Raw genomic sequence first — 12,786 nt, 5'->3', positions numbered from 1 at the left:
TTATACCTAACGTCCAGGTTCTTTCTGCAGGCTTGACTGTGGTATTTCTTGTTGCCAGTTTAGGTTTCATCCATTGGCTGGGCAGTTAAAAATATGTATATATTTTCGATTGCATTGCGGCCATCCATTTCAAACCAATCCAAACTTCGCGCCTCATACGCTTGCGTCACGAGCACGTCACCAGTAATGTTTAGCTCACGTAAGGGTAAATGAAATATAACAATTGTTAAAAAAATCGCGATGCAGGGCACAGTAATATTTTATAACTGTTCTTTAACGATCTGTATTATAGAAAGTAAAATCTTAGAAAAAGAAATTGTCACGTGATGTTGTGACTGGTGGATTCGTCATTCCATTCCGTGCATCGCTGTTTCGTATCGTATCTTGCGTCTGGTAAGATGTTTTCGCTTTTTATTGCTTTTTCCTGCCAAACATTGCAACGATGACTCACCCTTAGTGACTAAGGATTTGCCAAGCTTTCTGTGGTTCTTTATTATTTAACAGGAAAGCGATAAGCACTGTCGCCCTACGTTGCATAGACATATTCCACTCTCACTGTTTGTAATGTACGTGACGTCGTTTGCTTCCGCATTGAAAAATGAATTGCTTGAGAAACACAAATAATTACACGCGCTCTGCTTTGCGAATTGAATATTTGTTTACCTGAGCCGAAATGCGCTCGTGTCATGGAGGGCTTGGGATAACCTTGCCTACTTGCGCGCTGATGGTTGCGTTACCTGGAACGAGGGGAGACCTCCGTGAGGACTGAATTAGCTTAGTCGATAAGATAATTGCGTCTCGCGAGACGTCATTGGCAAATTGTATCTGCGCAGATGTCCGTCTGTTGGGGAGCTTACGATTTGGAGAACGACCCTTGACAAACGAGCCACGCTCAGTGCTGCTACAGGTGATCTTAGCAGCGCATTTTGCGTCGGGAACTAGGTCGTGGATTGGTAAACTTTCATCTAAACAGCGTTGAGGTTATTTCTCAAGCTGAAAGACGACAGTGCGTCTTGATTATTTTTACGCGTGTGCTTACGCGTTCGCAAATAAGGGGCCAGAGAGGCATTTTTATCAGATCTGTCATGCCTAGTCGCGCAGCGGTTTACTTCCTGTAGCACCTTTTTTGTCGAAGAACTTGCTCTCGAATGTAATGCGCTGCACACTTCGCCTACTGAGGGACTTTTATATCAACCCTTATCATGCGGGAGAGAGTGCGACGTAATAAGTTGGCTATGTCGGCTGTCGACAGCTGATCCCATAGACACCTTGCGCTGAAGCTTACCACAGTCAGAACGCCAGATTAATTTGCTTTATCGCGATAACTTTTTGCACAGTGTGCAACAGCGCCCGAGCAGGCGTCATAGCGAACGGAGAAAGTAAAATTGGAAAGACGCGATGCCGATTTGCGATGACGCATCGGAAAGCTCGTCGCGACTCAAGGAACGCGCTCGAGCGCTCAGCACGACCATCCGCTAGCTTGGGCTTTTGACTGGGCGAAGCTCGGTGTGAAGCCGTCTGGTGACATAAATGAGAGTCGCAGCATCCTTAGGCCGGCGCATGGTTCCTGTTTGACGATCGAGTCACATGTTTACCTGGGCCCTTTCCTTTCACTTTGCCCGAGTTTGCCCTGTTTGCAAACGCAATATTTATTTCAGTGTTTGCAGGCAATCCAAAGAAATGGAAACTCCGACCGCGGAGACCACCGTCGACCAAAACAGCAGCAACCAGCAATCACAGAGCAGTTACAGCGGGACGGATGGATTTTCACTGGCAGACATTGGAGCTTACTTTAGCGCTCCTGCTAGACGTACCTTTGCCACCTGGGAGGAACTGGAGCTTGAATTGCACATCTCGGGTCCCTACATACCAAGCAGCTGTTTCATCGAGGTTTGCACGGCAGAGTCAATGAAACAAGCCACACTGATCCCTTTTGACAAGTGGGTCCAGCAAGCTGTTCCTGACACCTTTAACATATTCATCTCTCAAGGTGAGATTCCTTTTAGACAAGGCTGCTACACATACTACACTCAATATATTTACTTGATTGTAATGCACACATTTTTGTGGAGAAGATTAAAATTACATGCATGATAGAATCAAGTATGAAACAAAAAGTACTGTAGTGACAGCCTATCATCATTTGTATTAAATCTACACGTCACTGAAGTCGTAGCTGCGGCATTGTGTGTGTCCAGTTTGTAAGGTGGTTAGACTACTATGATACACAACACATTTAAGAAATGCAATATCTGAGCTCCCACTAAGAGCACTGAAGAGGAACTTCTGTGAGCTGTTGTGTCTCAGAAGCAATAAATGTACTTTTACATAGAGAGTAAATTGCTATTGCTCTTACCACGGAAATCTGGTGACTGAACAATTAGAGGCATTTTATTTTTCATTTTCTTAATTGTGAAAACCTGACTGCATGTTACAATTGGTGGCATTGCATTTGTCGTTTGTGTCCGAGAAAACCAAGTGTGCGTAAAAATTGAGGGTGCCTTAGAATCGTGTAACTACAGTAAATGCTGTAGCTGTGAAGCTTGCTATCACATTATGGCTCGTGCAGCTTTGATACTGATCATTTTAAACAGAAAGGTACTCTGTTGCCACGTCTCATACCACCACGACCTCTCGTTACACAAGGCCTGTGCACTTTTAGTGGTGATGTTACAAAGCAGGGCTGAAGTATCTTGAACACGATGATGTACAAGATGGAGTGAAATTCTAGGGATACAGAAGTGGTGCCGTACTGCATTGTTCTGCTGTTTGACAGTGATGCACCTGCATTGCGAAATGTTGTACTGTGTGCATACATCCTTTATTATCTACAAGTGTGCTCTATTGCTCACTTCATACATACACACACTGGAACGATGGAGGGAGTGCGTGACATGTTTACTGCTTGAAAAAGACCAGGACTATGAATGAAACATGAATAACATGGGTAGTACTCTCAACTATATTATTCGTGACAGGTATGCGGTTATATGTACACAAAGATTTGATGCGTGCAGAGTGCTATGATAAGTTGACATGCCAACGACATCTTAAAGCTCTATTCACATGACGGAGCAAATTGCGATTTGAGCTCTCGGATTGCATATCACATGATCATACATCACCCGTTCCTGTGGTGCTCCCTCAATGCGCTTGATGCGCTTCACCATACTGCAGAAAGCCAAATCACTGTTGGGATTTTCAGCTATGTTGTGTTTGTGCTGTCAGAGCAAGAATAGAGTTGCTTGTACACACTGTGATCGTCTATTGTGAGTGTTGTTTGCAAAGTGAACCAATGCATGTTGCATGACAAGTTACTGATTTATTTGTGATCACATCCTCTAGCGAATTTAGCTTAACGTTGCAGTGACTTGTAAAAAAATGCAGAGATGGAGAGAGACAGAGAGAGCACCGAGCACTGTTTCGGCAGTCGCGGTGCATGCGTTGACAAAGCTTTTGAAGCATGTAGCTGCATTCTGTGCACTTTTGCTAGACACTCTCTGGCATCTGAAAAATTTCTTGTGACTTTAGGTCAAAATGAACTCTCTGTTAAGCACGGCCAGCTACATTGTTCATTCGCTGCTAACGTGTGATTTTATGGATAATCTAATGACTTGGCTAAGCAGTTGTATGGGATTCTGCAAAGTGGAGGAACATTTATGAAAGAAAAAATTGTCATCCACTCAAATGTAGCACGAAGCTTCAAAAAACCCATACGGGTTTCTCAGAAAGAAAACTTCGCAGTTGAGGAACAATTCGTCCTGGGCTGGGATTAAAACTCAGGACTAACGCCTTTTTGGGGAGGTCAGTCACTCTAGCACTAATGCACATGATATGCACTGCCGGTGCAAAATAAATAAATAAATAAATAAATAAATAAATAAACTTGATCTTTTGTTGCCCTTTTGGTTTGAAGTGGGTGATTGCCTCTTGTTTCTTCCAGTCATCTAATTTTACTAGTATCTTTATTGCTTGCATTCTCTAAAACTCGTGAAGATTGGCATCCATCAGTCATCTGGCAACATTTCTAAAGTGCAACATGTTTCTTTTTGTTTTTTTAATATCACTGTTCTAGAATACCTGCTGCTGTTTCTAGGGTCACGTAGGCCGGCACACTATATATTTTTTTTAATCCGTCTATTTCTGTGTTTAATAGGCCAAGCCTTGCGGCAGAAAAGGGGTGCTCTATGGGGGAGTTATCTCAGCAAAATCGTGCCTGTAACACCGAGTAACTGGTCACCATGATAATTCTGGAGCTTGTGGCACGTAGCGCTACATTGAGCACTACATTGCGTACAGTCTGAATGAAGACAGCCTTGTCTTGAAGAGGCTGCCACAATAATTATGTAAGAAGGACTTGATGCTGCAAGAGTGCCTTGCACAAAAAAGGAGTGTGCAGTTGGGATGCAGAAAATCTCATGCTGCATAAACATCTCCCAAAAGAATGGGAACATAATTGTACTGAATAAACAGGAAAGTTCAAAGGAAAACAAAGTGCTTATGGCACTAGCTCTCGCAAGCTGCTCGCTGGTCCTCACCGCATAATTTTCAGTCAATCAATCAATCTTTATTATAAGCGCAACAGTAGTTATACATGGTAGAATATGCAGAAAGAGGTCCCTAGTATGCAAACTGCAGACAAGACTTCCTATAGTAAGACAACAAAAAATTAAGATAAAGAACAAATAGTAAATACTAAAATCAGAATGTTGGCAATAAGAGAATAAGAATATTTCAATGGCTAGCTTCAGAATCAATGTGAAACACTTAGTTAAAGTAATTTAATAGAATGCAGCAGTTAATTATATAATAAAAATAATTTTAGATTTTGCTTTAATACATGAATAGGCACTATTTCTTTCATTTGTGGTGTAAGTATGAAAAATGAAGAGATAAAAAAAGATAACGCTATTTCTTCCATAATTCGTATGTACTTTAGAAATTTGTTTGAGCAGTGGACAGTAATGCTCTCCCTTCGTTCTTGCAGATCACAGACTCAAGCCCGAGAGCGATTATGTGGCACGTTTCCTGCATGAAGGAATTGCTGTTGCTGTTAGTGAGAGCTTCGCTTTCACTGAGTGTGACAATACTGACGAGCTGTTTGTGCTGAGCGTGAAAGAACTTCGTGATCTTACTGCCTACAGGAAGCACTTTCGGGTATGTAATGATTCTACCGGTACTCCATTTCATAGATAGCGGGCAATGTTACTAAGGCTAGAGAGACTTTTCTCACTGTTCGCGTTCCCTACAAAAACGTTTTGCATTGCACATGGAAAAAAGACATAGGTGTGTGTCATGTAATTTCATTTCACAGAAAGTCTCATATCGTTCTCTCTCAAAATATAACATAATTAATACATAGCCATGGCGCACCAATTGCACTCTTAAACACAAAGTATGTCGCATTACGGCTGGAGGACAAATATGTACAAATGTGATTTGGTCTAACCTTAGGTATACAAGTTGTAATTGCAATATGTGAAGTAGTTCCGTAAGAAGCTTCACAGGTCATAAACAGTTGCACTGCAAAATGCGCCAAGGAGTAGCTTCTATAGTTCTGCGTGCTAACTATGAAATGGAGTATACACATGCTTACAGCGCGCTGTGACATTTAGTGCATGCTTTCTCCCTGGACAGAGTGCATAAGGCTGCCACAAAAACACCTCGATTAGTATTTCGAGCCCTCATAGCACCTTAGATTTGAAGTGAAAGTCTGAGCGTCAACATTTTATTTATACATGTTCGTGTTAAGCATCATGTCAGCCATTTTTTCTCCTAAAGTTGAAGATGTGCAGATGTGTATTGTTAAGGGAAGAGTTGGGTCTGAGACCAGTTTATTTTATGATGTTGAAAAATTGTAAATTTATGTGCTTACTCCAAATACTATATAAAGTTTTCTTTTCTATACGCCGATTGATTCTAATTCTATGCAGTTTCTTTATTACATTTTACGGAGATATTTACAAAAAAAGATCACTTCCTCAGATCTTACTTAACAATTTATCTATGACTTGTGCATGATTCAAAGAATCGAATAAGACCAGGCTTATTTCCCTATCTGCTCTTAGAACAGGAGTTGTGAAACTTTGGCATCCAGAAAAAAAAAGTCCTCCAAGGGTCTTTGAATTAGGCAGGAGTCATTGATACTACTTAACAAAAAAAATCTGAGAAACTGATTTTTTGCAGATTGCATCCTAAATTAAACTAAAGATGTTTACATGAATTTTGAGCCAAGGGATAGCCTTAGAAAAGTCAGTGCCGACTGTGATGCCAAGGGCATTATGGGAATTTTGAGGGTCAGTTTTGGTCTTGGAGGCCGCGCGCTGCGCAGCTAGATACTGCAGCTGGCATGGGGTGCTGCGACAAGTCCGCTCGCCAAGCTCAGCATCGAAGCACCCGGAAAACTGCATGCTCTCATTCATCTCCAAGTGTGAGCATGGCGATGCAAGCCGGGCCAAGATCGCGCCGATGGCGCTTTGACGCGCACAAAATGTTTCTTGCTCTCTGTGGGGTCAGAGCTGTCGCTTTTTTTTTTGCGTGCTCTTCAGCTACACTTGCAGACATTTCTCTGTGCACATCGCTGCCAAATCAGACAGTGGCAGCACAGAACATATTGGGCAGCAGTGGGGAGACCCTTGGTTTTTTTGGGATGTTCACACTGTCGCAGTTGATGACCCACAGATTCTCATTGTAAATTACAGCTCTACAAAGCTTTTTTGACAATTTCTTTTAACTTCATCCTTGTCGGTCGCCTGCTTCTGCCACTTAGAATGCAAATTTTGTTTTGGCTTCCAGGGGTGCCAGGCCAAGCTGAGCCAAGCTGAGAAGCAACTGCGAGAAGAGAGGCGGGAGAGGGCTAAGGAACGCGAGGTCAACCAGCTAAATGAGGCTCTTGTCTGGGAACTCAAGCAAGGCATAGCAGCCAAGAATGCAGAGTACATGGTAAGACGGTACCATTGCTGGATCAACTAACATTACCAATGCAGTTCTCGAAGGGTCCTCAAAGCACTATCCTTTCCCTTTTAACTAGCGTTGTAGGAATATTAATGTTTGGGACAGGATTGAATATGAATTGGTTTGTGCCAGATGTGAATTGAATCAAATATCAGATACTTTTCGAATAAAACACAGCCACATTCACCATTTATATAGGATGCCATTCATATCCTATAGTGTTTATCCGCAATGTTAATAAATTTTGGTCATTACTGTGCATTAGTTTTTTTTTTTGGCAACATTTTCGAGATCCTGTTTGCTCGCCATTGTTGGTCATTGTGTATCTGTGAATGGAGCACTTCAGAATTGCTCTAGTAAAAGTGATGGTATAAAAGGTGAAGCGTAGTTACAGACAGCCACTCTGCTGCAGACCCTTTTTAAGTGTGCAAGTAAGCTTCTCCTTCTCTTCATTGCACTTTTGTCCAACTGGTGGCAGCTCTTGTGGTATTTTAAACCAAGAGTCCATGCAAAATGTTTGTTTTCACAGTCCCGTGTGATTTTGCCACTATTACCACATTAACATTTTTCACCTAAGATAACTGTGGGCGTAACTGTTAAATTGAACATTGTCCAACTGCATTGTGGGAAAGATAGATGAACAGTAAGAAAGTCCTCTGCATAAAGAAAGAAAACTGCTAACACCCTCAGCAAATCTACACCAAAAAGTGAATGTGTAAAGAAACTTGCTACTTAACAATGCTTAAACTGCTTAACAATTTGATTCGAACGAAAAATTTCTCCAGGTTGTGCAAGCGAGCTGCGAACAATTCTGCCATAGTCTTGGCCTCCTACATTGTGCAACTTTTTAAAAACTTGGCCCACTTAGCTGGGATACCCTGTCTATCTTTACCACATTCATTTTTCATCTTCAGAAGTGCTCAGGATAAACATGCAATGCCTTTCACAGGAGGTGGGTACATGCTGCATTCGGGCTTGTGTGAAAGCTGAATTCAATCTCACATAAGTGTCCAAAATTAAAATCGCTCATCAGAATGGAAGTGTAGGTGATTGACAAATCAGGATTCTTGCAGAAATGTTGAACACTCTGAATATTGGCTGGGTGCATTCTCAGATTTACGCTTGTGTTGGTTCTCGCAGAGAGCTCTCAGTGAGGTGGAAGCAAAGCACAAGCAAGACATGGAAGTGAAAGAAACAGCACTGTCTTGTACGAGAAAGCTGTTGGACGCATCTGCCAAGAATCTGACTACCCTCAGAGCAGAGCATGAGGCACTTATGGTATGAGCTGGCAACTTCCTGCTTTCACAAATTTGCCCCGGCTTCCTACCTGCTTCTTGAATATGCTTAGTGAAGGGTAGAGCTGCTCCTTAATCGAGATTATGCTTATTCAGCAAAACTTCTTTTTACAAAGTACGAAATTCTTCCATTGTTCTTGTTTCTATAATTGTAGGCTGATGTTGTGTTTTAAAGCTTTTGTAAAGTATGGTAACGATACCATAATTAATCTTGCTAAGTTAAAAGCAAACACAAGGGTTCGTCCAACCAGGCACAAAGAAATGTGGACTGTACCCACCCCTAGAACTACTTATGATGAACAGTCTTTGTCCTGCAAGCTACCTTCCGTTCTAAACTTATTAAACCATGAAGATGTTGATCCTTCGTGTAATCAAAATTGTCTCAGTAAACGCTTCGCCCAGTCCATTTATTTTCGGGTATAGTACATCCTTCCGAATTTTTTGTCCCTCTTCTTGTCGATCGCTGCTTTTCATGTTCATGCCATTTCAAGCCTCTGCAAATGGGTTCTATTGTTTCGTGCTTTGTTACAAAATTTTTGTTTACTCGATGTTATGTAATATTCGTTGATTTATTTGAACTCTTCGTGCATCACTGACCGTCATCCTGCTGTTTTGCCAACTGTAACGGGGTCGGGACCTCGTGAAGCTGCTTAAGCTTTTAGTCCCGTGCTCCTCCTATCCAAAGGAAATTAAGTTGATTGATTGATTGATTGATTGATTGATTGATAGTCCCTCCATTTAAATTAAGATAGCTAATATTTAGGGGTTTATTACTAGCAGTGTTTTTTTTCCTGCTATATATGCACATCTGCGCTATATCTGTATCTGCTATATCTCACAGCCTAAGGCACTGATTACACTGCTGAGTATTCCTGAGCTTTAATTTTGTGATAATGCATTTTTTTTCACCTGATTGAATGCCATATTTTAAACAACTCTATGTTGCAGTCATCGAGCAGAGTTATTGAATTAGGTACATTGGCCACTGAAGTTAAAGGAAGGAAGGAAATTCATTCCTCTCGGCAGGTTTAAGCCATAAATTAAGATGTTAAAGAAAGAACAACAGGGAGGAGCCAATAGTCCCCAATCAAAATGTTCTTTAGTGACACGAACATGCAGACTTTGTAATGCTTGTTGCTAGAGTAAAACGTTGCTATAACTCAGTTAAAGAAGAAGCTGAAATTATTTTGTTATAGCCATTACTTCATTACAACCGTTGTCCAACCCCCTGGCCAACATTGGCCGCTGGATTGGTAATTACCGTTGGGTAATCCAAAGTGGTTGCAAACAGCCCACCACACCCTGCCAAAGGACTGTGAAAGAAATGAAAAAAAAAAGTGCATGTAACTCGAGGCCTTCTCATAACGAAGATGACGGGGGAGCTGAAATTACTTTGTTTTATGGGTTACATTGTTATATCCATTATTACCATTTATTGCAATATATGCCAAGTTGGCTGCACAATTGTAAACATGGAAATAAGAAGACGGCTTTGCAACCCACGGAACCGCTACACGGCCACGCATGCAATGAAATTTGAATAAAATAACAAAAGAATCTTCGGCGTGTGCAACATGTGAATTAGCACCTGACGTGACAGCCTTTAGATAACTGCCATCTGTTCCACTGCACTGTGATGTTCTTCCGCTCCCACTTTACACTTGGCTCATTGCGGTCTAGCAGCACATGACAAACAACACAGCACTCCGACGTGTGATCGAGGAGGCAAGCAAACTTCCCCGCACCGGCTTGGCTCGGCCAGCTTGTGGGCTCCGAGGTTGCACCGATGCCAATGCGATCTCCGAGGCCATGCCCAGCCGCTAGGCCACGCGTCGCATCACAGGGAGAGGGAGAAGGGAATGCATGGTCTGGGCGTGACCCCCGAGATTGTGCGCGAAGGTCTCTGAGGCGAGGCCTAGGTGCGGCTGCCTGCGCGGCACACCGTAGAAAAAGAGAGAAGTACGAGGGATGTTCCGAAAGTAAGCTTGATCATTTATTTTCACACGGAAACTTTATTGCCCCCCCCCCACAGAAAATAGAAATGCACCATGGCATCATGAACTACACACCTTGCTCTATTTTTGCACATAGTCGCCATTGCCGTTGAGACATTTTTCGTCGCGTGCAATCACTTTGAAGAAACCATTCTGGTAAAACTTGGTGCCCTGCAATGCAATTTCTCGCACAGCCTGCTCCACCTTAGCCATTATTTTGGAACTGACGTCCCGAGAGTGCAGCTTTCAATGCAGTGAATAGGTGAAAGTCTGATGGGGCAATTCGGGGCTGTACAGGTGATCCAATGTCTCCCATCCAAAACGACGAATCTGATCTTCATCCTCCACACACTGCCTTCCTTTGCTGAACATGCAATACGAGCGACCAACCGTTTGACGAGACATGACCTCTTCACCATACACGATCTGTAGGCGTTCATGGATGACGGACACACTAGTCCCACGTGCCCATTCATACTGGATAACAGCACGCACTTCCATTGGCAACCATGTTGTCAGCACATGTCTGTTTGCCATCATGATTTGTACTCCAATAACCTCAGGCACGCTGGCCTGCTGCTACTGTCTCTTCTTCGCCGCTCTGCACACGCGTTATTCCTCCTCCGCTGATGCTCCTTTTGTCGTTGAACCAGCAATGGGTGTGGATTCTTATGGTGATTGTTTATTTCACCTGGGGTGCCATCTTCTCTTTAAAAAAAAGAAAAAATGCCGATACTTACTTTTGGAACGTCCCTCATAAATGCACGAATTTTTCGCGCCACTGGGTGTAGCCGTGCAGCATGGCACGACTTGCATGTGACCCTGAGATTGTGCTGGGGTCACATGCTAAGATTGTTTATATTATGTCTTCCATTATATTGCACATCTAGAAGCTATGCGACAACTTCTCGCATATAAAGGATAGCACTTGGCTAGTTCAAATTTTGGGAAATGCCCATAAGATTTTCTAACTTGGTATGCCCTGAAATGTTGAACCTGGTATCATGAACATTATTGTGACATTATGTATCATGAAGGCTGTTATATGGTGACATTGCTCATAAAAAAGAAAAAGAAGTTGAAGGGCAATTCAACACCTATGTGGAAGGCAGGGGCCTCTTAGCCGATCAGGGCTACAGGAGCACAGCAAATAGTCCGTCAAATATTTGAGCAGTTTAAGACTAGATTTAAAACATTAAGCACAAAAATTTTACGCAGTTTGGAGTGGAAATTTTAAAGTATAGGGAGCACTTTCAATGAGTCGCAAAACTGATAGCAATGACCCGCACGAACGCAGCTCCTTGGAGGCCTGTTACAAGGTGGTGATGCGCCGTCTTTCAGCAACATGGCCTTGCCCGATTCGGTTGTGTCCCCTGTGTGCCGTCCATCGAATGTGCGCCGTTTCCCCAAGCTGGCAAAGCAGATAGCTTTAAACGTTCTTGAAGGGCTTCACGTCGAGTGCAGAGGCAGTTCAAGCATGAATTCGCTTATCAAGAGGACTGGGGAACTCACCCAGGGGAGTGAGCGAACGCTCTACCAGTGGACAACAAAGACGGAGAAGGCGGGCAGAGTGTTGTCACCGAAGAAGCGTTGTGGTGGAAAAGGCGGTGAGCGGACAAGGAAGCTGGTGTCCATATTAATTTTGGCTGCTTGTGTGTAGAAAAAGAAATGGGGCCAGCCCCATCGGAATAGGCGTCGCCCTTCCAAAAAGAAAAAAAAGGAAAGATCAAAAAGACACCAGTGCCACTTGCTACAAAAATAAACAAATTAAACATTAATATACTTCTTTTAACATAGGTGGAGCCACCTGTCATTGTCATCACGGGGTGACAGGCGCGTAGAAACACAATTTTCTGATGCGCTCCATCCTGATTGGCTAAGTGGCCCCTACCTTTCACAGCGCTGCAAACAGCTTGTGAAATGAAGTATAGTTGAGGCCGATAAAAGACATTATCTTTTTGGGCGAGAATGGAGTGCATGAACCGTATAATTCAAGGTCTGTTTCATTCGGCAATATTTTTTTGGGCGCAGCATGGCACTGCGAAGGCGAGTAGCGAGTGCGCGATGTTCTCATTCCGTGCCGGTTCCCCGATCTACTGAAATTTCCTTGGTGCTACGTCCTAAAGGGGGAGTCACTGTGCTCAACACTGTCGCATTAGGGTAGTCTGTCTGACTTCTGTTGCCCTCCCCGTTTGTAACCTGATCAAGCACGTGCTAGCAGGTGTAGGCAGAGAGAGGGGGGAGGGAGTGCGCAATAACATGATCTACGAAAGAAGCTGGAAACGGACATATTTGATATGGAAAATTGGCAGTAACTCGCCAAAGAAGACATTGTCTTCAAAATTAACGGGAGTGTTGCACAGATTTATTATGACTGTGCTAGCACCTGGCAGCTGCGGCAATTGCAGGAGCAGAGCAAACCAGTGTATCATAATGTCGGGATCATTTACCTCCTGGGTACTGAAACTTAAACTGTTTCATAGAAACAAGTACTGTAGTAAATTATCTAGGGCGCTCTGACAGTCGCCAGTATATTTTATAGC

At 43.0% G+C, this 12,786-nt stretch overlaps 1 protein-coding gene across 1 annotated transcript in view; it reads left to right on the top strand.

The window, feature by feature from the left end:
• The first annotated feature begins 336 nt into the window (after positions 1–336).
• Positions 337–12,786, top strand: part of LOC126530980 (uncharacterized) — a 43,991-nt gene continuing 31,541 nt past the window's right edge. Inside the window, exons 1-5 of the mRNA XM_050178326.3 lie at positions 337–393; positions 1,668–1,990; positions 4,988–5,157; positions 6,796–6,942; positions 8,095–8,232. Of these exons, the coding sequence (XP_050034283.2) occupies positions 1,681–1,990; positions 4,988–5,157; positions 6,796–6,942; positions 8,095–8,232 (765 nt within the window). The 5' untranslated portion in view covers positions 337–393; positions 1,668–1,680. The remainder of the gene's footprint in view (positions 394–1,667; positions 1,991–4,987; positions 5,158–6,795; positions 6,943–8,094; positions 8,233–12,786) is intronic.

This window comes from Dermacentor andersoni, chromosome 5, assembly GCF_023375885.2.
Source record: "Dermacentor andersoni chromosome 5, qqDerAnde1_hic_scaffold, whole genome shotgun sequence".
NCBI lineage: Eukaryota > Metazoa > Arthropoda > Arachnida > Ixodida > Ixodidae > Dermacentor > Dermacentor andersoni.
The sequence above is the reverse complement of the archived record's forward strand: the minus strand, read 5'-3'. Positions and strand labels throughout refer to the sequence as shown.